Here is a 23,923-nt window from a genome sequence, read left to right on the forward strand (position 1 = left end):
GAGGTAGCTGGGGCCAGGAATGTAATGCATAAAGCCTGTAACTACAGAGCAGGAGCTTGCAGGTCTGACTCCTGCTGAGCTTCATATATCTGTTTCCCTGCTGATAGTCTTCCTTGTACCATATTCCCACAGATCCTGGGTCTTCCTTGCTCTCATATCTGAAATCTACCCCAGAGAAACACTCTCACCCAGAGAAGACTCATTCTGGGTTCTTTTGAAGGAGAGAACTTCTTCCCCTGCTATGCAGAGAGACTTGGCCGCCTTCAGACACATTTACTCCCTCCAAGCCAGGAGGGAGCCAAGCACTTTTTTCTGCACACCACGCAGCACGTGTAATGGAAAGGAAGATTCAAAGGGAAAAGGAGAGGGGATGGCGATAGAACGGAAGAGGAAACAGGAATGAAAGAAGAGTATGAGTGCTGGCCCTATTATTTATTACATCTTAAGCATGTCTATGTCCATCTGCACTACACCCCTTCTGTATAGAAGACCTCTATGGCTCCTCTTACTGCTCCGCCTTCTCCTAGGTCATCCCCCTTTATGGCACAACCAAGGGCCAGGATGAAACCTCAGATCTGTCACCTGAAGTCAGGAGTCTGTGGAGCAGTCCCATCAGTCAGGATGTTCAAAGCCCTCATTTGTAAGGATTATCTGGCATCATATAAAGCAAAATCAGTAAAGACTTTGCAACAAGTAAAATGTAGAGAGCCTATCCAGAGCTGAACTGGCACCACCCTGAAAAAGAAGACCTGATAAAGCTAGTCAAGACTGAGCTAAAAATGCCTATCTTTTTGGCTTTGCATAGGATAATGCCAAATATAGATAATTATTATTATATTACAATTATTAAATCATGTATTATTATTACTATTATTATGGAAAACACTGAAGCACGTCCAAAAGCGTTGCTGTGACATGGATTTCAATGCTTACTGCAGGTCTGCCACCTCTTTACAGCATTTTTAGTGGCAGATAGGAATGGTTGGACACGATGATCCACGATGTCTTTTCCAACCTAGTGATTTTATGATTTTCTTTTTTTTTCCCGAAAAAGGAGAGCTATGAGCCCGGCGGCGCGGCCGCCGCGTCCCCGTACATCACGGAAGCTAAAGGAGTTAAAATAACCGCCTCTCCTTCGAGCCGGAATCGAACCAGCGACCTAAGGATTCCCGTGGGTGAAAGTACCTCTACAGTCCTCCGCTCTACCAGCTGAGCTATCGAAGGGAGCTGCCTGTTCTGTCTCGGAGGCTGCTCATGGTGCCGCCCCGCCCGTCGCAGGGCTCCGAGCGTGGGTACAGGCGGTGGGGGGAGGCGCGGCGCCTCAGGAGCCCGGGGAGGGGGAGGTGGGTGCGGTCGTCCCCCACGTGCGGGGCCAGTGGCGCAATGGATAACGCGTCTGACTACGGATCAGAAGATTGTAGGTTCGACTCCTGCCTGGCTCGCTTTAGTTCGTTTTACATCCTGTCTCGCTTTATCCATCCGCCTTTCAGTTTACCAAACAACCGTGCACGGATGGAGGGAGAGGTGGCAAACTTGCGAAAAAAGGAAACAGTGGAAAAGCGGGAAGTATACATTTCCTCACCAAGGGATTGATTCTTATTAGGTCACCAGACACTTATTGTGCTCAGCAGCCTTAGGACGTTTTCAATGGGTCAATTCAGTCTCAAAACAGATTTAGTTTTCAAAAACATTCATTATTATATGGATCTTTTACAGCCCCACCAGAAACCTACAGCACCTAAGTTTATTCACAGCATTTTTCCTAAATTTATTCCCAGCATTTTCCACTTTTCCACTGTCACACTCGAACTTGGCTGACCCTGGATGATGCCCGCTTATCCAGCTTCTGCTGCAGAAACAACACAGGTTGGGCTGCTCCGCGCAACATCCTGGCAAGCAAAAAGTCCTGTCTAAGTGCCTAGGAGGGCAATCAAGACAGCTGCTGTCAGCTGAACACAGAGCTGTGTGCTCACAATACTCAATATTCAATATTAAAATATTTTAAATAGATACACTGACAACAGTCAAGAAATAATAACATTTAATAACATTCCTCACCCACAGAGAGGAAAAGCAAACAGGCACTGCCTCTCCTCCTCCCCAGCAGGCACGCTGAGCTGGGCACCAAAACCACGTCTCACAGAAACCTGCAAAACACAGCGTCCTTGGATGTGCCCATTTTTCAACCCCCTTCTAAGCAGACATCTCCCCACTTATGTATTCTCCAGAAAGTGTTCCAGATATGCCTTGGCAGCCTTTGGGCACGTTTACTTCTTCCAAGCCAGAAGCTGTTGCCAGGCGTGTTTTTCTGCACACCACACGGCACGTGTAATGGAAAAGAAGGCTTGAAGGGAAAAGGAGACGGAATGACAATACAACAGAATAGAAAATGGGAATCAAAAACCAAGCGTTCCCAATGACTGCCTACACAAGTGCGAGCAACAACAAGGGTCTAAAGGGCTTTGCATAACACGACGGAGTGCGCTTTCCTTGTGCTTCCTCTCACTTGCCTGCACACCAAGCATTGTGACGAGGATAGCAAGTTCAACCATTAGCAGCACTAATGAGCTACGTCAGTTGTTTATTTGTAACAACATGAACCACTTTTTGCGGTAAAGGTGCACTGAATCCACAGGCTGTGCTTACTCTGAAGCTATGGAGCATTCCCAGATCTAATTACTGAGGATGTCCTCCTCACCTCTCCTGGTACAAAGTTGCTCTTCACATTTAGCTTCGCCTTTGTGTGTGTCAAAAACATGTTTCTGCAAGATCATGTACTTTTTGCTCAGCTGCACTACAGGGATGCTTTTGCACTTCCTGAGCCTAATGGGTGATCGCCATGAAAATCACCTTCTTCACCACAGTGGTGCTGCCTTTGGAGACCTCCTGCTTATCTTCTATCATGTCACAGGCTGGAGAAGTGGGCCTGTGAGAACCTCATGAGGCTCAACAAGGACAGGTGCAAAGTCCTACACCTGGGCTGGGGCAATCCCCGATTTCAGTACAGGATGGGGGATGATGTGATTGAGAGCAGCCCTGCAGAGAAGGACTTGGGGGTACTGGTCGATGACAAGCTTGACGTGAGCTGGCAATGTGCGCTCCCGGCCAACGAGGCCACTCATATCCTGGGCTGCATCAAAAGAAGAGTGGTCAGCAAGGCAAGGGAGGGGATTCTGCTCCTCTATTCCTCTCTCATGAGACCTCATCTGGAATATTATGTCCAGTTCTGGAATCCTCAACATAAGAAGGATATGGAGCTGTTGGAAGGTCAGAGGACTGGAGCACCTCCCATACAAGGTCAGGCTGAGAGAGTTGGGGTTGTTCAGCCAGGGGAAGAGAAGGCTCCAGTGAGACCTTATAGTGACCTTCCAGTACCTGAAGGGGCTACAAGAAAACTGGGAAGGGGCTGTTCATAAAGGCTTGAAATGATGGGACAGGGAGGAATGAGTATAAACTGGAGAGGGACAGATTTAGATTGGACGTAAGGAAGAATTTCTTCACTATGAGGCTTGTGAGGCTCTGTCACAGGTTGCCCAGGGAAGCTGTGGCTGCCCCATCCCTGGGGGTGTTCAAGGCCAGGTTGGATGGGGCCTTGGGCAGCCTGGTCTGGTGGGAGGTGTCCCTGCCCATGGCAGAGGGGATTGGAACTGAATGATCTTTAAGGTCCTTTCCAACCCAAACCATTCCATGATTTGTAAGACAAATCATATTGTGCCAGGCCAATGGTGAGCACACAGTTTCTCTCCTAAGGCCTGAAGCATTTTCCCACATGTAGCATATCGGTGTTTTAATTGGGTTCATTTTTTGCCACAGGCAATGCATTCGATCAAAAGCCTATTTAAGACCATTTGAAAAGTTTAAATCCAGCGTTTAACACTTAATACTGTTATCATTTTCACTTCGACAGAAGATAATCCGTCTGTGCGCCAGGTGTACAGAGGGTGTTAAATGATAATACTCGGGTGAAAAAATCCTCAGCAGAGAGGCAAAAGCGAGCCAGGCAGGAGTCGAACCTACAATCTTCTGATCCGTAGTCAGACGCGTTATCCATTGCGCCACTGGCCCCCACGAAAACAAGCTGCCTCTCGCTTTAGTCTAGAGCACAACATCCGCCCCGCCCCTTCCCGCCCCCGAGGGGAGTGCACTGCGCATGCTCTGGCGGTAACAGGCGGCGGCGCGCTGAGGTCTTGGTGTGTGGCGGAAAACCACCAACCAGCTGCCTTCGATAGCTCAGCTGGTAGAGCGGAGGACTGTAGAGAATAATTCCTCATTGAAATCCTTAGGTCGCTGGTTCGATTCCGGCTCGAAGGAACAGCACATGTTTTTCTTTATCCCTCCGCTTTTAAACAGCTGCTTTTTAGGTAGTGGCGGTTGCGGTTGGGTTTTAACCCGGGGGAAGCAGCTGCCTTGCAAGCCGAACCGCTTCTGCTGTGCCTCGCTGAGCTGCAGCAGGAGCTGCTGCTGCGGGAGCAGAGGTGCCTGCCAACACCTCTTTCGTTTTTAAAGGCAAGCAAAATGCATGTTCTTACTCCACCTCACTGCCAGCCTTCACGAAGCAAGTCAGTGCAGGATGATACCCGTCGAGATCTCTTCATCTCACTGCAGTTAATTAGGATGTTGAAATTCTGAGGGGCTTTTTCCCAAGCCTCTTCTCTCCCTCAAATGTCTAGACACTATTCTTCCAGGATAAGGAAATATTTGTACATTTACATGCTGCCACCAGAGGAATACATTTTAAAATCCAGCCAGGTGATACTTGGCACATGTTAACTCTTTCTGCTAGTGGGAAATGATGGATCTTTGTCACCATCTATGGAGGTGTTTAAAAGACGGGCAGACGAGGTGCTCAGGGATATGGTTTAGTGGCAGATAGGAATGGTTGGACTCGATGATCTAAGAGGTCTTTTCCAACCTGGTGTTACTATCATTCTATGACCTTTACCAGAGTCTTCCTGAGATTATCTTGTAGGTGTTGGCTACCACATGGCTACCCCATATTGTCACCTTCCCAACCCTGGAGCAGGTGACACTGGCACAAAAGACTGAGTCCTCCTGGACAAATCTCTGTGCCCATTCATCCCTCTCAAAACGAAAGGAGATGCTGACTTAGGTGTCTTTAGTTCATGGAGGGAAGAAAGGCGGCTGCTGTCCCCTGTCATGTTTCTCCCTGCTTTCTAAGAGCGCAATGAACAGTTTCTCTTCTATAGAAAATGATTGCACAGAAAAAGAAATTGTTAAATTTAATTGTGCTCGGTTTTGCATGCTTTGTCATTTTTCTTTAATGATTTCATTCTAAAAAGAGGCAGAAATGTAATTCTTTTTGGCTGAATTCACACCCATACCTTGAGTATTCATTCTGAGGGAAGGTAGGTAATGAAATTAAATGACATACAATTACGTTTGATGTTCTCTGGTTTAAGCAGAGTGGTTTATTGTAGAAACTTGTTGTGGGGAGAAAAGTGCACAAACTACCTAAATAACAGGTTATACTCTTGGTAGGCCTAAATCTTCCACAGTGCCTCTTCCACTTGGTATTTTGAGTTAATCTGGGTATGCGTTAATATATAAACACACAAAGGGATGGCTCTTTGAGAATACAACCAGCCAAAACAGTTGCCTCTTGTCCATTTTTCAAAAGCATGGGCTTCTGAGTTCACAGAGGCTGGATACCATCCTCGTGAGAAATATTCCAGTCCTGTAGCAGCCCCAGATTATCTGGCACTCTCTATTGGCTCTTGGACAGACGCAAAACCCTTGGGTGAGATGCCAGCCTCAGGGAAGTTCACAGGACTTCTACCATTGTCCTCGGCAGTGGTTTCACTCTCTGCCCACACCCTTTGCTGGGGGAAATCATTCCATATAGGAACTGATGCCAGTAAAACTATATAACTTCATCACACTGCTGTTTTTTTAATGCAAACAAAGACACAGAGGATTTGCAATGTGTGGCTATAGCTCTGGCTGCTTTGCATAGGTAGATACATCTGCTGCAATCCAAAACCAAGTTCCTGTTCAGGGAAACACTGAGTTGCTGCTTGCCACTCCCAGGGTGCAAAGCCATAATTTTGAACAGCTGTCTCAACAGCTTTTCTAGCTGTTACCGGCATGAGATGTTGATAGCATGCAAAAAGAGAGTGCTACAATTCATACATACAATCTTTATTAGTCAGAGTGGTCACCAGCAAAGGTAGATTTGAATATACAGTACTTCATATATAAATAAAAGCGGCAAAACAGAAAAAAAAAATTTGAGGATATGTACATTTTGAAAAGATTAATGGGTGTACAACTGACCCTTACATGGAAACAGATCAGGCAAGCATAGCTGTGTTTGCGTTAGGAACTCTTCCGAAAAGCAAACCAATGAGTAAAATCACGGCTGATTTACATGAGTAAATTCATCAGAATAGTTGATCCTGACAGTGGTGAGAGAAGCAAATGCTCTGGTACTCTGAAAACTAAATTTCCTCTTCTGTAGAGATCCCCATGTCTGTAAGAGGGCTTTGGAAACATGCAGCAGCTTGTCCTTCTTTGCATCACATTGCAAGATCAAGTCATAAATCTTTCCCAAGTCTCTCATTTAGAAAGAGTGAGTAGGAACCACATGATTTACAGCACATCTCGAGCCCATGAAAATAACTTCCTTGGTTTCAATAAACTTTGGCTCTGCCCCATAGAGTGGGATCTGGATGGGCATCAAAGGTGTTGCATGGAAAGACTTCCCCAATTGGTTTTGCTAATCTGGGATTTACTTTTCCCTCCCCAGCTTTAGACCTGATCTGTAGCTGTTGTTGAAATCAATTGTGCAGTTCCACAGAAGCAGGAAGAGAGATTTCACATGGCAAATGATTCAAGATATAACATATAACTTTACGCTAGACTTCTTTCCCATTCCCTTTTCCATGTCTGCTGGAAATATTCAATGTCACATGTGCACACATTCACAGTGAATTTCTCTACCAGACAGTAAAACTTCAGAAATCACTTAGCCTGCCAATTTGTCACATGCTACACGTTCTCCATGCTCCTCCATGGGGTGATAACATCGTACACCAGAGCAAACCATGTGCAAAGGGGAATAGTGAAAAAAGCCAGAAGGTGTGGGGGTGCATGTGTATGATGGGTTGAGTGTCTGCTGGTGTCCCCTGGCATGTACACAGTGTGCTGTGTCCTGCCCATCTTGGAGCACCAGCACCCCAATGCTGATCCAGCTGCCCAGCAGGAAGTTTTGCTAGGAACATGCATTCCAGGGTCACATCTCCTCTGCAGCAGGATAGTGTCACCAACGCCCATTCTCTTGAACCACTGGAATGGATGGGCACATCCCCCTGGCACACCTGGGCAGGCAGGAGAGTGGTCTGGACTTGCATATGTATGAGTGGCCTCCAAAATTGTTTGCAATATGCAACTGAAGACAAGAAGAGCTCAAGGGTAGGAGGGGAGCAAATGCCTGTTCACTGGCCCAGTCATGCTGGGGCTTCCCCTCTTCTCTGAAGCAGAAAAATAGGGATTTTTTGAGGGCAATGTAAGCATTATCTGGCTCCAATGCCTGCACCTGGAGAACAGACATATAACCTGAACTGGAATTAATGGCTTTTAAAACATCCATGTGTTATGGGAACTTCAAAAAAATGTTAAAAGTAGTATTTCTTGATTTTGGAGTTAGAGCTAGTGTGATGAAACACATGTTTTCTCATATATTTAGCTTTCATTGAATGCTGTTAGATGTGAAAAGTGAGAATAGAGGGAAGGCAATAATGCTTCACAATCACAGGATCCCATTTTAAGGAAGGGAACAAGACTTCTGACTAGATGTGTATTCACTGGTCTATATAACTCAGTGATACATTATGACCCCCTTTGGACCACAGCGCTGTGATTAGAGGAGCAAAAATAGCAATTGCACAGAACTGACAATGATTGATGTAACATGATTAATAAAGAGCAATTAATCTGCCTAAGAATTAAACTACTATGTCAAATGAGTGAAATGCTAAGTTTAAGGTCTCGGAGGTATTTCTTTATCTCTTACAAATTAAGAGGCCTAATTTCTTCATGCTTGCTTTAGCCACACCATGTGTATCTCTGCTGATTTGTTCAGTGGTGCACCTGAACGTACATCTCATCCCTATCTCCTTACTTAAAATGACACCATGTGCTCTTAAAGCCTTTGTGCCTCGGGCAGAGGGGAGGACCCCTCTCACTACAATGCGCCTGGCTGTGAGGAGGATGATATCTCCTCAGCTTGCCTGCCCTGCCAAGTCCTTGCTGCTCACGCAGTCCCAGTGCCAGTGCTGGCACGATGGCTTCCAGCCCAGTGCCAGCAGGGCAGCAGGGCCAGCAGCCAGTGGCACAACGGAATAAGCAAGCTGGCAGAAAGCTGTTGGCTGGGGTGCAGTTTGCAGCACCTTGCAGCTACAGCTGGAGAAGTTAGGGCATGGGCTGCAGGCTTGTCCATGCAGAATCAGGGGAACTTTGCCATGGGGCTGCCGTTGGCTACAGGGAGTTGAGTGAGGCTCTGGAGAAGCCCAGGGCCAGCCTCTCCCTCCATGGGGTGTTTGTCCCCCATCTCCGAGGTTTGCAGCTTGTGCAGGGGAGGACACAGAGTCTATGTGTACCTCTGACACTGGGTCAGGTTCCTGGATTTGGAGCAACCTGTGTTGTAAACACCAGCAGAACGATATCCGAGCACCTCATCCTGGTTCAGGTTTATAACTGCCAGAGCTGGGCCCCAACAAGCTGCTAGCTGCTCTCCAAAGAGCATTTCCTCTCTGGGAAGGACAGCCCCACTGCCTTGCCACTGCCTTTCCCTCCAGGGTCCAGTAAAGAGCATCTCCAGAGCCTCCTCACATCATTTCAGATCCAGCAAAACTGCTGCATGTGAGGACCATTCCTGGGGAAGAGACAGAGCCAGTGTGCACAGAAAGGGACTCGGGGCTGTGCCTGAGAGGTGAAGCCCTAGCTGAAGGCAGGGAGGATAGCAGCTATACCAAACGGAGTGTCGTTAGAGAAAGACCATACTGGGCCTGGCAGTTTGGAGACATAAGACACCAGCATGCTGGTCAGTAGAGCTCTATGCTGACCATAGGTATCTCCTTGCACAGCGTAGATATCAACCTATTGGAAGTGGCCTAGAGAGAAATTCTGCCTTGATAGGAAATTACTCTCGGGTTACTGTTGAATAGCTTAAAAATGACTAGAAGTATAGGCTGCAGAGCTTTTTCTTGCTGTGAGACTTAGTGGGAAGAACCAACTGATCATGTTTGCCCGCTCTAGGAGTCTGTGTGATAGCTCTGATGGCTGTCTCCTATTAGCTGTGTCTTCTCTGTTGCATTAGTCGGCTGAAGCACAATAGGAGCATCACCATCTAAATAGAGGAGGAAAACAAAAACTACTTTAAGAATTCTTTGCTTGCTACCAAAGTCAGATTTCTTGTTAGCACCACAACATTTCATATACTGTTCTGGCTATGGCTTTATTTTGCCTTCACAGAATCTGTGAGGGCACTGAGTCTACAAATGCTCTTACTTCTTGTCCATATGTAATGGCAGATTTCTGGATGACTATTGCTGCTGTTATTAAACTGGACATTAGCTGTACCTGGTGCTTTGCACAGACTGCAAGATGAGGGTCCCTGCTTGTTCCAATTGCAAGTGCTTGTTCCTGCAAATGTCTGAATATAATGAGCACTATTGTGAGTCAGCAAGCACTAACCTTGACAGTGTTTGCAAGAATGGGCCAGAAATGAGTCTTGAAAAAGGCAAAGTTAATAGTAAAGAAAGAAGACTTAAAAGGAAAAAAATGTATGAGCAGTAATATACTCTAGAGGCAAGAAATCATATAGATCCTGAAAGCCAGCTAGTTAAATAAAAATGCTAAATTGCATTTTGAAGTCTTATGTAATATATTTAGGATAGAATTTTGAGAATTACTGTTTTAATGAGTTTGGAACCGCCAAAAACTCACATTATCACTACATAAATCCTTGCTGCTTATAACTTTCTCATTCCATGCAGTTAATGTGTTTGGTTTCCTAATATATTTGTAAAGAATGTGTTTGTTGTAGAGTGGAGGAAAGTGAAATCCTTACAGAGTTCCCTGATGGCTGTTGTGTTCCCTCTGACAATGAACAAGGTTTGGCTGCCCTTCTCCTGGGCCTCTTTCCAATCCACCATTTTGCAGGGGGAGTAGGGGGTTGGAGGAGGGGAATCAAGACTCAAAGACTGACTTTGAAAGGTTCAGCCATCTCAGTGAAGTGTCTTCATATGAAAAGCTCTGGACTATCTATATCTTGATACTAGCACAGCCTTCACAGTAATTGAATACAAATGATGACTTTTTTTTTGCCAAATGACCGAATGTTAAGAAAAAGAAATCATCTGACATTTCTTCCTGTTTACATGACAGTTGATGGGATGAATCATGGGCAAAAGATGTAATGTACAGAAGTGATTTAACCCAGAGCAGGACTCTAATTGCGTGCCATACGGTTTCCCCTCAGTGGGGGTAAAACAACTTTGAGTCTGTCAAGGTGAAAGGCAAGAATGATTAAATGCCAGGCAGCTTCTCTGTATAGGCAATTCTGTATTTAGATACAAGGTCAAAGGCAGACATGTTTTGTAACTTCTAAAAGTCTATGAGTAATTAATGCTTGGAACTCAGCTTGGGCACAGAGTAGTTTGGCAGTCCCAATCCATTTTTAGGTTGCAATGTGTTTTCTAGATTTCTGAGCATCACTCCCTCCCACCCTTTGCTGCCTCCAAGTTGTTCATTTTATGGAAGATTGTTGATGGAGGGCAGAGTCTAGCAGTTCATTTTGCTGTGATACCCAGACGTGCAACCAGGGAATAGGGCCCACTGCAAATCTGTCGAGTTGCTTCCAGCTGATCTGCAGACAGATCTGAGCTGACACCTTCCCCAAGCCCACACCCTTCTAAAATGTATGATGTTTTTTCAGAACAGAGACCCATGGTATAATAAACTATACAAATATAGCCTGCTAACGGAGATCTGCAGAGTGGAGGTGCCACAGAATTCACAGTTTAAACTGTTTTCTATAGATAGCTCTTGCTTACTGTTCGCCTACATTGGTATCATATGGAGTGTGGAGGAGACAATGAAGTGCTGAAAACTTATTGCTTCTGAGTTGGGAAAATACTTTGTTATTCAGGTTCTTTTTTTCTTTTTTTTTTTTTTTTCCTTTTTTCTCCCAGATCTCATTTTCTCTAAAATGAAAGTTGGTCTAGAAATGACTTACTTTGTTCTTACAATGATAACCAAATAGGAGAGAAGATCGAACCTGCTAAACTACTTGAGTGCATCACTACACCCTGAAGTACCAAGGCAATCTAAATTCCAACCTCGTCTCCTCTGAGACCACAAAAGTCAACATAAGATTTGCTATTGAATTCAGTGGAAGCAAAATAGAATCACAGAACTGCTTGGTTGGAAAAGACCTTTGAGGTCATCAGGTCCAACAGTACCTGTCCACTACTAAATCATATCCCTAAGCACTTGATCTACCTGTCTTTTAAATATCTCCAGTGATGGTGACTCAACCACCTCCCTGGGCAGTCTGTGCCAGTGCTCGATAACACTTCTGGTGAAGAAATTCTTCCTTATGTCTTATCTGAATCTTCCCTGATGCAACTTGAAGCCATTCCCTCTCATCCTATCACCTGTCACTTAGGAGAAGAGATCAACACGGACTTCTCTACAACCTCCTCTCAGATAGTTGTAGACAGTGATAAGGTCTCCCCTCAGCTTCCTAATCAACCTCAGTTAAGCTGAGGCTTAACAACCTCAGTTCCCTCAGCTGCTCCTCATAACGCTTCTCCAGCCCTTTCACCAGCTTCATTGATCTTCTCTGGACACGGTCCAGCATCAAAATGTCTTTCTTGTAGCGAGGGACCCAAAACTGAACACAGTATTTGAGATGCAGCCTCACTAATCTGGCAACTTGCCCTGTGTGTGAGAGAGAAAGCGATGAACCACTCATACGTTCATGCTGCAGACCCTCTGCCAGAGTGTTTTCTCAGGTGACCCATACATCATAGCATGATACCACAGATTACCCTACTTTACACTTTTTTAATGTCATATTTGATCTGAAAAGCCAAAAAATGCCATGTTTAAAATGTACAATCTAAATATAAGACTTACTTTTTTTGTCTTCCATCATACATTAAGCCACAGTCTTTCTGTGGTACAAATCAATAGTGAAAAGAAGAAATGACTGTAAACTAAGAGCAGGCAAGGTCTTGCAAATCCCTGTGTTTCTTTAGTTCTGATAGTAATGCTACTCATGGGAGTACACGCTGTGAAATTAATCTCTCATAGCGCATCTACAACTAGCTGAGCACTGGAACTAGTCAAATATATTTGAATAAAACTTTCTTCTATAAGAATGTGCCATTTCATCAGAATTGAAGCCTTTGACATGACTGAGTTGATTTTAGCGGCAGCTTGCTTTTCTTTTACATTTTAGGGAATGGATCCCTGAATTTTTGGCCTCACACACTTTTTTTTCACTAACAAATATGTGGTATGTTAATCTGAGGAATGAAATCAATTGTGTAACACTTTGATTTTGTTGAGGAGAAATGTGGAGGACCTTTTACATTTTAGGGAATGGATCCCTGAATTTTTGGCCTCACACACCTTTTTTTTTTTGCTAACAAATATGTGGTATGTTAATCTGAGGAATGAAATCAATTGTGTAACACTTTGATTTTGTTGAGGAGAAATGTGGAGGACTCTGAAAATTATTCCTGTAGCGCCAACTCAAAAGATGAAGTCTAAATCTAGACTCCCACAATATGCACATTGCCTCTTCTGCACAGTAGGGCCAGCTCCAAGCAGCTTCCACTGAGTGCAGCAGCAACCGATGGAGACTCATGCTGCTTTTTTAGCATGAGGAATGGTGATACCTTATCGATGTTGCATTCCTGAGAAAAGCTATGACTGACTACAAAATATTTGGATAAACTAAAGTATGGCCTTAGCTTGAGAATCTACATTTTGACCTTAGTAAAATAGTTCTGGCTAGCAATAATATGGCTACTGGCAACAGCAGGAAGCAAAGAAATTAATTGCCAGCTAGAATGTTCAGTCTGTGGGCAGAAGGCATGTGGAGAATTTGGATCCTAATAGGATTTCCCCTTCCAAAATGAACTCTCCTGCAGGAGGGATTATAGTTTGTTTCTGAATTACCTACAGGAGCATTTCTGTTATTTACACAAAGTAAGCACTGAGTTTTAATTTCTATGACTGAATATTTAAAAATGTCTGGTGGAAAAGCTCAATCTATGTCATTCTTAGTCAGCTGCACTTTTTTGGTCAGCATCCCTAAAATCTGAAGGGGGATGAGGGAGCGAGGAGGGAGGGAAAAAGTGCCATTTGAGCTGGTCATCATTAATTTTTATTAAATACAATGCCTAATATTTTCCTTTCAGCTGCAGAAAAGATGCCCACATTATCCTCTGTCATGAAGTTTTTACTTTTATTCCTGATATGTTGCTGTTTTATAATCTAATTTTAAAATAGCGAGAGTTCTACTCTACTGATGCAAGCCGGTTTTGATTGATAGGAAAATCTAGTAATATTGAAGAGAAGGGTAGGAAAAGCAGAAATATCTACTTGTTTCCCAAGCCCTACCTATATATTTAACATTGTCCTCAAAATAATTAAACACACCATTGCACATTCAATTAATTTTTCAGACTGGAACTTTGCTAAATTATTTTTTTAAAATTGATAACTCAATGAGACTTGGCAGAAATAAAGGGATGGGAAAGTGGCCTAAGATTACTGAATGCCAATAAATACCACCTGTGTCAGAAAGGAGGGAGACACTTTTTTCTGACACTGGGGAATTTTGTGCTGGATATTCATAGAAAGCAAAATACCTGTTAAATAAAAAAATTAAAATAAAAAAAAGGCAGAATTAAACCATTCTTTCCATTAAAATTCCATCTTTATATTTCAAGCTTGACTTTGGTGTCAAAGACTATAAATATCAAGACCCATTTACATTTGCCCTTTTCAGGTACCTAATGTCATAGAGTATATTATATTTATTTCAAATAACACATTGTGGTTATAAAGTTTTCACTAATAGTTTTTGTTCCTTTTGCAGAGACTGACCAAATATGATAACTTTTTGAGCTGTGTTTAGCTTGATATGCCTCTAGGCAAAACCAATTTAAAACCACCACCACACATTCGTATATCGGTTATATAAAAAGCATTTGTTTCAACTACTACAAGTGTTTTGTTACATATTTATGGAAGGGTAAATTTGTGTGAAAAGTTGGGGAGGGAATTATTCCTGCTAAGGGAACTTGACATGTGCAATCTGGTTGTGCTAATTTTAGCATAAAGAAATGTAAGAATATAACCGTAAGACCTTCCGTAACAAAGGAAGAGAAAAAGAGTGAGCTGACTGCCTAGGTCCTTCTTCATAAACAAGTGTAATCTTAATCATAGTTTATATAAATTTGCAACTGAAAAGTGGCCTAGGTCTTACCCTGATAGCTTGGCCTCTTACTGCTGAAGCAGAGGTTGTTGCTTCTCTCAGCCTGTCCTGCAAGTGTACCTAAACCTAACCAGTTTGAAATACTTCTGCCATCCCTAAAGGTAAAGGCACAACTGTCCCCCATTTCAGTAGATTAGGACAGGACTCTTTGTTCAATATCTGCAATCCACTCTAGTGTCAAATTAGGAAACCACCACCATCATCCTTTGGTGTAGCCAAAACCTGAGTGTGCAGCTGGGGGATGCAGCAAATACAAGAAAAGAGGGTCACCTGCTGCAAAGGGGGTCCCACTGCCCCAGCCCATGTTCCTGGCTGGGGGCTCTTGCTCTGTTCTTTGAGCTGGCCTTAACACTCGGCCTACCCCACTAAGAGGCATGGCAGGGAATTGAATGGGCAAGGAACTACACACATTTTTTAAAGGATTAGTTTTCACCTCGATTGTATCTAAAATCTGGCTCCTGGTAAGGCAGCACAATCGCTACTGCCATTGCAGAAGACAGTGAGCAGCTTAGGGACTGGAAGGGAGAGGGGCAGGATGGTGGCAGCTCACATGCAAACTCTCTTAAGTTATGGTGCAACCTTACTGTTGGAAGTACTGCATCTTTTATTAAAGCCTTTTACATGAATAAAAACCCAAATGACTTCTTAGGCAGATTAAATGTGGCAAGCACCAATCAAGGTAGACCCTAATCTATAAATTCAGGATCTAGGAGCCCTGAGACTTCTGAGGCTGATGTATCTTATAAGTGATAGAGGAGATATTTGATTGCTAGTGCCAAAATAGTTTTTCAGTAACACACAACTTGGGAAGATCGTCAGGTCGTGGTGTTAGTTGGAATGAATTGGCATGGCTACACTGCTGCCTGGAAACAGCCTCAGAATTGTGAGCAGAACTTCTGGTCTACAAGCTTTAAAGATTGTTTTCAACAGCTTTGCCACACAGTAAGCCCCTGTAATACACACCTCTTTCCATGTCATTCTTAATTTGCTCTTCCAGATCTTCTGGAGACACACAAAACTCGTGCTCTTCCCCTTCGGGTGCTTTGGGTTTACACTTCCCACAACAGCAGTTGAAGCAGCAGCAGAGGCAGCAGCAGAGGTAGCAGCCGGTCAGCAGACCACAGACTGCAAACAGGACCTGGATTAAACACAGTGAGAGGAAAACCCCATGAGCAATGACCTTACTGAAACTCATGGCAGCCTTGTCAGAAGAACTTAAGTATGCAAAACCCTGCCAACCTTAAAAGGACTCATTTGCCCAAGTTCATTTTTGCAAATACTTATTTACTGGCAGGTTCTTGTTAATAACAAAGCTGAGAGAAAAAGAAGCAAAGACCGAGATGCATCCCACAGAATTTTAGTCACTGAACTAAGGCATTTAAATCAGGACTGTAGATCCCACAGGCTCCCCACACATTCAATGGGAAGTTAAAAGACCTTTCCAGAGTGATTCAGCCCTGAGAGAATTTTAATTGCTCATTGAAGGTATACATCTCTCTCTCTCCATTAGTCTGTGCAGAAGCACACATGTGACAGCTCCCAAGTTAGACTCCTCAGGCTGTGTTTTCTTCATCTGGGGACTGGGGCAGCAAGAAGTTCCCACCTGCATCGCCCTCGTCTTACTCCTGTCCCTGTGGCACAAAGCACAGAGGATTCAGCAGAGCTAGCGCAGTTGCCTGGAGATGGGATCAGAGATCTCAGACAGATAACTTTAATTTACAGAGGTTTTCTTCCTCCAGACGAGGTCATTGCCTGAGTTCACAGCACAGCTCTGCAGGTGTTTGCATTGGGAGCTGCATGCTGTGTTGCAGCAGTGGGACGGGGCTGCAGGAGGGGAGCCGACCGTCTGGTATTGCTGCCCTGGAATCTATGGGCACATGATGGCATCCTGGCTCCAGGTCCAGGGAGAATCCAGGCCTGCTGAGATGTTTGTGTTAAGGAAGAAATCTCCACATCTCTTCATGGACATAGTGGTGTAAGAGCAAAGGAAAGCTAGTGACATTCCTGGAACTCTGAATTAAAGGTGGTATGTGAAACATATGTAGAGCCAGCACAGCTTTGTGGCCACCAGGTGTATATGGGTGGGAGGCATAGCCAGACTTTAGCATTATGGTTACACAGTCTGCCCATCACTAACTATTCGTTATACTCATAAGAAAACATGCAATTGAAGAATAAAGTAAACACAAATGTCAGGGTATTGTCAAACTTTGACAATGAAGCTATGTAAATAATCCTCAGTTATGCATGCACGTCTCAGACAACGTTAGTGGGGGCCAACTAGAACATCTTTGAAGGCAATAAGAATATTTACATGCCAAACATTAATATAGGCATATATCAAGAATGAGTGAGGTGCTTTTAAATGAAAAGAACGACTCTGACTTTTTATTTTAAAATGTTTTCCTTCCAACAGACACCTGAAACTGTTAGCAAATCCCATAACCCCTAAAAAAAGTTACCTGGCTGTTTATCATTTATGTTATAAAGTAGAATAAATCTCCACAATGGATGGAATTAAAAAAAAAAAAAAGGCAACCCAAAATAAAAGCATATGGAGGCAAAATATACTTGAATGCACTCATGATACCTTGCATGTTCCCAGATATCTTGTGCATCTATTATCATAGTTGGTAAATCAGAAATCAGTATATTGATGTAGTCAATAAATAGTCTTCATGGCAGAGGAAGAATTTTTTTTTTTCAAACAGTTGAACAAAGAACCTCTATGCCTCTCAGTGGAAAAGCAGTTAAAGTTCCCATTACCCATGTCAGTATGTTCCCAGTTCAATATGCCTGCTAAGAAGTCTGGCACTCCAAAAAAAAAAAGTAATTTTCACTTCGCATTTCTTCTTTCATTTGAGTTTGCTTACTTCTAATGATACACCTCCTCAAATTCTCAGATTTTCTCAGTGTAAGAAAGAGGATTTATTAGGAACATTGGTAGTTTAAGAGGAGATAACAAGTAAAAGCTCATGGTCCCTACTGTCTTCTACCAGAATGGAGAAAATTAGAGGTCCAGAGGTCATCTGCAGATGATGTCTCAGAAGCACAGAATGGTAGGGGTGAAAAGGGACCTCTGGAGATCATCTAGTCCAACAATAGACTCCAATAGTATTACAATGGTGAATATAAGTGCCTTAAACTGACCCAGCACCTGTGCATGAGTTAAAAAGAGTTAAGGAATAGTGAGCTCAGCTTGCAAAAAACACTTGGTGGTCTGTTTATGCAAGATTTGGCATTGGGGAGGGATAGAAAGACCACCTGCGACAATCCTCAAATGAGCCTATGTGCATATTTCAGATTTTTTTCCAGAAAAAATCCAGACATTCTTGATATAGCTGTTAGGGATTTACTAGCTCCTCTCTATACTCTCCACCGCTCTTCTTATGAGTCAAAGAGACAGTCATGATTTCTGTTCCTGATTTTCTAACCACAGAGGAGTTTATGCTTCATAAAATCCCCGCTAAAAATTGGTAAGCAGAAGAGGAAACAAACGCTAAGGAAGCAAAAAACAGTGAAGAATACCTTGTTTACCAAGACTGTTAGAGGAGTCAATTCTGCTGCACTCTCATCTCTACGGCAATGCTTCCTGGCATCTGAGCTGTGACAAAGAGGCTGAAGGAGGGAGTGGACAGCAAAGAAAAGAAAGAATGATCCAGCAAGAGAAGATAATGTCTGTGGCAAGGAGTCTAGCCTGCAGCAGGAGTTGTCTACTGGCAGCTGCCAGCAGGCAGCCTCCGGACTGCTTCTGAGGGTGCAACTGCACCTTTGCAAGTGGAATTTCAGCATCGGTTTTTTATTATTAGTTTCATTCAGTGTTCTGCATTGAGCAGCTCCCATCTCATCCTGATTCAGCAGGCAAATTATGGCTTCTCGGACCTATAGAAGTGCCCAAGCAACTTCCTAGTCTGAACAGGGACTGCATGGCAATGAAGCACTGGCCAGATCCATGCTGGATGCAGGAATCCATGTTTCACAGTTCTCAGATCAAAGCTGTTATAGTGTGTTTGCTTCACATAGTACAGATAATTTTTCTATGTGTTCCAGCACAGTCCTTGGCTTCCTGTGCTTCTGTGGCTGGAAATAGTTGGGAGCAGTATTTATTTTGCGTGCTTGTATTTCTGTTGTTTTTTTACATTTCTGTAACATTTAGTATTCACAGAAACACTGAAATTTGACATCTGCAAACATCAGGGGACTCCAGTGAAATAAGACAGCACATGAACATAACTCCTTTATGCCAGAACAGCCCATGATGTGTTTTTCCTTGAGCAATGTGCCAAGTTCTGATACATCATTCTCATCCTTCCCTGCTCTCTTCCTCCACTCCACCCTTCTCAACTTTTCTTTGACTTCCTTTCTCTCACTACCCCACCAGGGCATATATATGACACCATAATCACAGAATGTTATTTATTATTATTGCTTACTTATGTTGTGTGCTATATAAAGCAAAGAACACAGCTAAATTTGTACTATAATAACTTACTAACTGGTTGTCACATAAGTGGGACTTCTCGTTTTTGAACAATGAGTCATTTTTATTTAGTCATTACTGAAAAGAAAGTCAAAATTGACCTAGAGCACTAGATGAAAATCTAATTAATGTCTGATAGTGTTACAAAACATGCACTTTATTTAACTACTTACCAAGTTAAAAGAGGAAGAAAATGTTCTATATTAGCACTATTCTGATCTGATGTTACATTTTGCCACTGTTGATATTCCAGATAACGTTTTCTAATTAAACTCTTATTAGTAGTTTATATTCAGATCCTACTATTTGTTAGGCCTGTAGAGAGACTATGCTTTTCAGGGTTTTCCTTGTGTATGCAATTGTCTGTGTACACTGTAACATTTGATTTCCAACAGAATGTAACAACTTACCTTTGCCCACCAGCTTGAAAGCATGAAGTACGTGTTAACATTTTCCTCACCAAACTGTTCTGCCACATAGAGCCCTAATGATCCATACTTGTCATATATGTTTCGCTTAGGCAGATCAGTCAGTGTTGCATGGGCATTGTTGATCTCTTTAAATTTTTCTGCAGCCTCTGGATTGTCCGGATTCTTGTCAGGATGATATTTCAGAGCCAATTTTCTTAAAATGATACAAAAAAAACCAAAAGAAGAATAAATATTCTGTATGTGTGTACATATACAGACACTTACAAAACATCACAAAATATTTTAGTAGAGATACAATCATTCTGAACAGCACGTCCAGCCTTCTTTATTCCGGCTCTGATGTACTCAGTAGAAGAAAAGTGACTCAAAGTGACTGAACGTGAAAGTTTTGGTGAGGGACTTGTTCCTATCATCTTGAGCATGAATTTAGTGTGTTGATAGTCAGCTACCATGTTAAATGAGACAGTGATATATGCTGGAAGCACAGATCGCAGCATGATAATAAATCACCTACACTCGTTGTATTATGATTGCCAATTGATTTGCATCAGTTAGCAGGTTTCAACAAAGATAAAGATTTTTTTAAAAGGTTGTTTAAAAGCATGATGATCACCCTGCTTATCCTTTGCTTACAGCAGAGGAAATGCTGTAGTTGATTACCTATCAATACTACATTAAAATTTTGTGAACAGTGCCTATGCAGAAACCCAGGCAGGGATGACGGAAAACACAGGAGGTGCAATAGAAAGGAAGCATCTTTCTGAAGCACGAGGTGGGAAAGCATAGTGAGTTAGCCCTAGTTTCAACTATCTGTCTTTGGGCCTAATTCCCTACTGTCACGCTTCCGAGACAGTCCTTAAAACAATGGGCACTGATCGTCAATTGTTTGGGCTGTTCATGCTGGTGGGAAGCCTTGGCTGGGACATAGCTCAGTGCTGTCTTTTTCCCCTGACTGCACGCAGCACTACGACATCTGGGGATAGGTACAGCTTGAAAGGAACAGTGTGGGACTCTTGGCTTATGGGCAGTGCTAGGGAAGCATAGCTTGGAGAAGGAAGAGATTGCTTCCAGCCATTTTGGAGCACTGGCAGTGTGAGCCCACACATACCTGTAAAACAAGCATAGACGGCAGTGTATCTTTTAAAAAACCTTCACTCCCTTTGAAGAACTGGCACTAAGATTTTTCCAGGACATTTATTTAATGACTAGTGCTGACCTCTAGTGGCAACAAAAGTGACTTGTTAGTGTTGTAAATTCTGCGATCCTCACCTCAGTCGAGCTCTGTTGCGTTCTGCAAATGTTCTGAGTGTTTCAGAGCTAGCCATAACTGTTATGCCAAAAATATATTATTTAGAGTGTGAAGGCAGTTTGCCCACACTTATTCTAAGAAATTTATCCTCAGAGTAGGGTCCTGCCTGACTTTCCACTGAAGACCCAGTACCGGTTATTTCCCTGGTAAAATCTAACTACTTTGCTCCTGATGACAGATCCTGCCTTGGAGACACTAAGCCAATATCAAGATTAAGAAGAGTCTGGGAGCAGTCTCTGCCAACGATCTCTTCAGTTCTGTACACTGAACCCAATTAATCTTCTCATAGATAGTAAATAACTCCTTAAACGTGTCTTCAAGAGGTAACAGCATAAAGGGGTTCACGTTCAGTCATATTTAATACACTGCACCTGTGGCACCTTTAACATAAATTTTCAGTCATATTTAACAAGTGGAACCTTAAATGTAATAAAAGATTAATTAGGAGAACTGGAAAAACAAGCTGAGTCTTGCATGACTCAATGACACGATGTGCCATCTAATTATTTAAGTAGCTTATGCAATTTATCCATTTTCTTAGCTGAAAAAAACCTCCAACAATTAGGATTAAATAAAAATAAAGGGAGAAGTATTACTTTCAAAACCTATCTGTGGTTGCAGGCATAGGGCAACCACTCTCCAGCCTTTCTTTCCTTTCTCACAACCATAAAGATATCTTCTGCCTTCTCCATATCCCAAACAATCTCATAAAAAAATAAGAATTTGAACAAAATTTAGTTTCAAAAATGTGAAAAACATTGCTGCTCACTCACTTTACTTAGCATTGTTTCAGTATACTAACAGAACGATTCTCAACATAGTACAATTAAAAAAAGATGAGATATATTCTTATTTTGACTTTGGGAAAACTGTCCTCACCAAAACCAGTATGTTAACAAAACAATTCCCTTCACTCAAAGACAACATATACTAATCGGAGATGATTTAGTAACAAGAAAGAGATCTATATACTGGTAGTGAAACCCATGTGACTGAGAAAAAAGACCATTAATTCCAACCCAAGAAACAATAAAAATAAGGACAAGAACTATGTGACATAACAGAAATATCAGCTATATAGAAGCTTCCCCGTGGGTCCCTGGAAAAGTGATATTCCCAGTTACAGGATAATTGATACAGAAAAAAAAAAAGAAAAAAAAAAGCAGCCAAAAAAACTAGTCCATGAACAAAGGATTTTGCTGCTACTTCCCATACCAAACACATGGATTTATGTCCATCATGATTTTTCTCATGATGAACGGCTTTCTCCTTCACCACTTTGGGACCACAGACCACTGCAGCCCTTCACAGCAGCAAGCAATGTGATGTGCTTGGGAAAGAAAAGCAACAAGCACAGAAACAGCCACTCCACAAGGCAGATGCGGCACTTACAGAGATGAAGTCAGAGAAATACACTCAACACCTCCGTCAGTCGGAAGCTTAGGATGAGAAAGCGAACAGGCTGGACCGTTCTGCAGGGATAGGTCTGATGAAGATACATTTGAGTGGAGAAAAAAACATTTTGGAGGCAGATATAAGGTGAGATGCACCGGGGGTATGGAGTGTCGAAGTGTGTCACACACAATCCTGCCCTCCCTTTGATAGCTCAGCTGGTAGAGCGGAGGACTGTTGGCTCCCTTGAAAGGCCGTCATTAGGTCATTGGTTCAACTCTGGCTTGAAGAAGTGCCCTTTTGCCTCTGGCCCAGACCCTGCACACTTCGCATTTTCCGCTCACCACATGGCTCTCCATCAAGACCTTCCAATCACTGACTTCTTCCTTTGGTGAGGAAGACGAACAGCTAAGCAGTTTTGGGCAAATCCTGGGGAGGGGCTGGTTGTCCTAAGTATGGGGGTTGTCCTGGGTCACCTGCATGAGGAAAAGGGGTGGCTGGCTCTGGGTGTGAAAGTCAGGACAATGGGAGGAAAATGCTTTGCATGCTGGGACACCTCGAAGTGAGGTGGGACCCTTGGAGGTGAGAGGACCTCAGAAGGAAGCTGTGGGTTGGGGAATTAGCTCAAGTGGTAGAGTGGGTTGGGGAATTAGCTCAAGTGGTAGAGTGCTCGCTTAGCATGTGAGAGGCAGTGGAATTGATGCCCGCATTCTCTAATGCTTTTCATTGCTCTTCCCTGTACACACAGCCCTTTGCCTGGCTTCCATGTCCTCTGGGAACCGTGCCATGCCACGGTGTACCTGGGCTGCTCAGAACACCACAACATCTGGAGCTGCAACAATCTTCCAGCACTTAAGAGGAGGTGGAGTAGGAGAAATTTTGTCCTCTAGTCTGGTGTTTGTTGAGAGTCCAGAAGACATTAGAGCAAAATCAGATGGAGAAAAGTTGTCAGGAAAGATGGGTAAAGTCTTTTTGTCACTGAGTACAGTCCAGCTGAAGAAGATGACAGCAAGAAGCTGGTGGGTTTTGTTGTGTTTTGTGGTCTGCATGATCTGATGGGCTGAAGGGTTAAGCAAGGTGTAGTGGTTTGGAGCTGAGGCTGTTTGAAGGAGGAGGTTGGAGCAGAGGCATCCTGCAGAAGAGTACATGAGAAAGTGTTGAATGAGTGTGTGGAGGGCGAGGTCCAGAGCTGTTCCCATGCTTCCTTCGATAGCTCAGCTGGTAGAGCGGAGGACTGTAGGCTCCCTTGCACGGCCATCCTTAGGTCGCTGGTTCAACTCCGGCTCGAAGGAGTGCCCTTTTGCCTCTGGCCCACACACCAGCGCCTCTCATTTTCCCCTCACCACATGGCTCCCCAGCAAGGCCTGCCCAGCCTTGAACTCTTTCCATTGGAGCGGAAGATGAACAGCCAAGCAGTTTTGGGAGAACTCTGGGCAGGGGCTGGTCATCCTGAGCACTGGGGTTGTCCTGGGTCACCTATAATAGGAAAAGGAGGGTCTGGCTGTGGGCGTGAGAGCCAGGCCAATGGGAGACACAGGCTTTGGGTGCGCGTCAGGCTCAACATGGGGTGGGAGCCTGGGAGGGGAGAAGACCTCAGAAGGAAGCTGTGGGTTGGGGAATTAGCTCAAGTGGTAGAGCGCTCGCTTAGCATGTGAGAGGCAGCGGGATCGATGCCCGCATTCTCCAATGCTTTTCATTGCTCTTGCCTGTACACACGGCCCTTTGCCTGGCTTCCATGTCCTCTGGGAACCGTGCCACGCCACGGTGTACCTGGG

At 43.6% G+C, this 23,923-nt stretch overlaps 1 protein-coding gene and 6 non-coding genes across 7 annotated transcripts in view; 4 read left to right on the forward strand and 3 right to left on the reverse strand.

Annotated features, from left to right (window-relative positions):
- Positions 1 to 1,131: 1,131 nt before the first annotated feature.
- On the reverse strand, positions 1,132 to 1,224 carry TRNAY-GUA (transfer RNA tyrosine (anticodon GUA)). Its single transcript has 2 exons — positions 1,188 to 1,224; positions 1,132 to 1,167 (listed from the first exon to the last, which is right to left on the reverse strand). It is a non-coding gene; the product is annotated as a tRNA-Tyr (tRNA).
- A 145-nt stretch (positions 1,225 to 1,369) lies between these two features.
- TRNAR-ACG (transfer RNA arginine (anticodon ACG)) lies at positions 1,370 to 1,442 on the forward strand. The gene has a single exon. It is a non-coding gene; the product is annotated as a tRNA-Arg (tRNA).
- A 2,550-nt stretch (positions 1,443 to 3,992) lies between these two features.
- Positions 3,993 to 4,065, reverse strand: TRNAR-ACG (transfer RNA arginine (anticodon ACG)). The gene has a single exon. It is a non-coding gene; the product is annotated as a tRNA-Arg (tRNA).
- Positions 4,066 to 4,219: 154 nt separating this feature from the next.
- TRNAY-GUA (transfer RNA tyrosine (anticodon GUA)) lies at positions 4,220 to 4,311 on the forward strand. The gene is given in 2 exon segments: positions 4,220 to 4,256; positions 4,276 to 4,311. It is a non-coding gene; the product is annotated as a tRNA-Tyr (tRNA).
- Positions 4,312 to 6,232: 1,921 nt separating this feature from the next.
- The window catches only part of DNAJC5B (DnaJ heat shock protein family (Hsp40) member C5 beta), a 41,334-nt gene continuing 23,643 nt past the window's right edge, over positions 6,233 to 23,923 (reverse strand). The window contains exons 3-5 of the mRNA XM_009570882.2: positions 19,427 to 19,640; positions 15,500 to 15,674; positions 6,233 to 9,367 (exon numbers count right to left, since the gene is read on the reverse strand). Of these exons, the coding sequence (XP_009569177.2) occupies positions 9,273 to 9,367; positions 15,500 to 15,674; positions 19,427 to 19,640 (484 nt within the window). The 3' untranslated portion in view covers positions 6,233 to 9,272. The remainder of the gene's footprint in view (positions 9,368 to 15,499; positions 15,675 to 19,426; positions 19,641 to 23,923) is intronic.
- TRNAY-GUA (transfer RNA tyrosine (anticodon GUA)) lies at positions 23,352 to 23,440 on the forward strand. The gene is given in 2 exon segments: positions 23,352 to 23,388; positions 23,405 to 23,440. It is a non-coding gene; the product is annotated as a tRNA-Tyr (tRNA).
- Positions 23,762 to 23,834, forward strand: TRNAA-AGC (transfer RNA alanine (anticodon AGC)). The gene has a single exon. It is a non-coding gene; the product is annotated as a tRNA-Ala (tRNA).

Source organism: Cuculus canorus, chromosome 2 (genome assembly GCF_017976375.1).
Source record: "Cuculus canorus isolate bCucCan1 chromosome 2, bCucCan1.pri, whole genome shotgun sequence".
NCBI classification, from domain to species: Eukaryota; Metazoa; Chordata; class Aves; order Cuculiformes; family Cuculidae; genus Cuculus; species Cuculus canorus.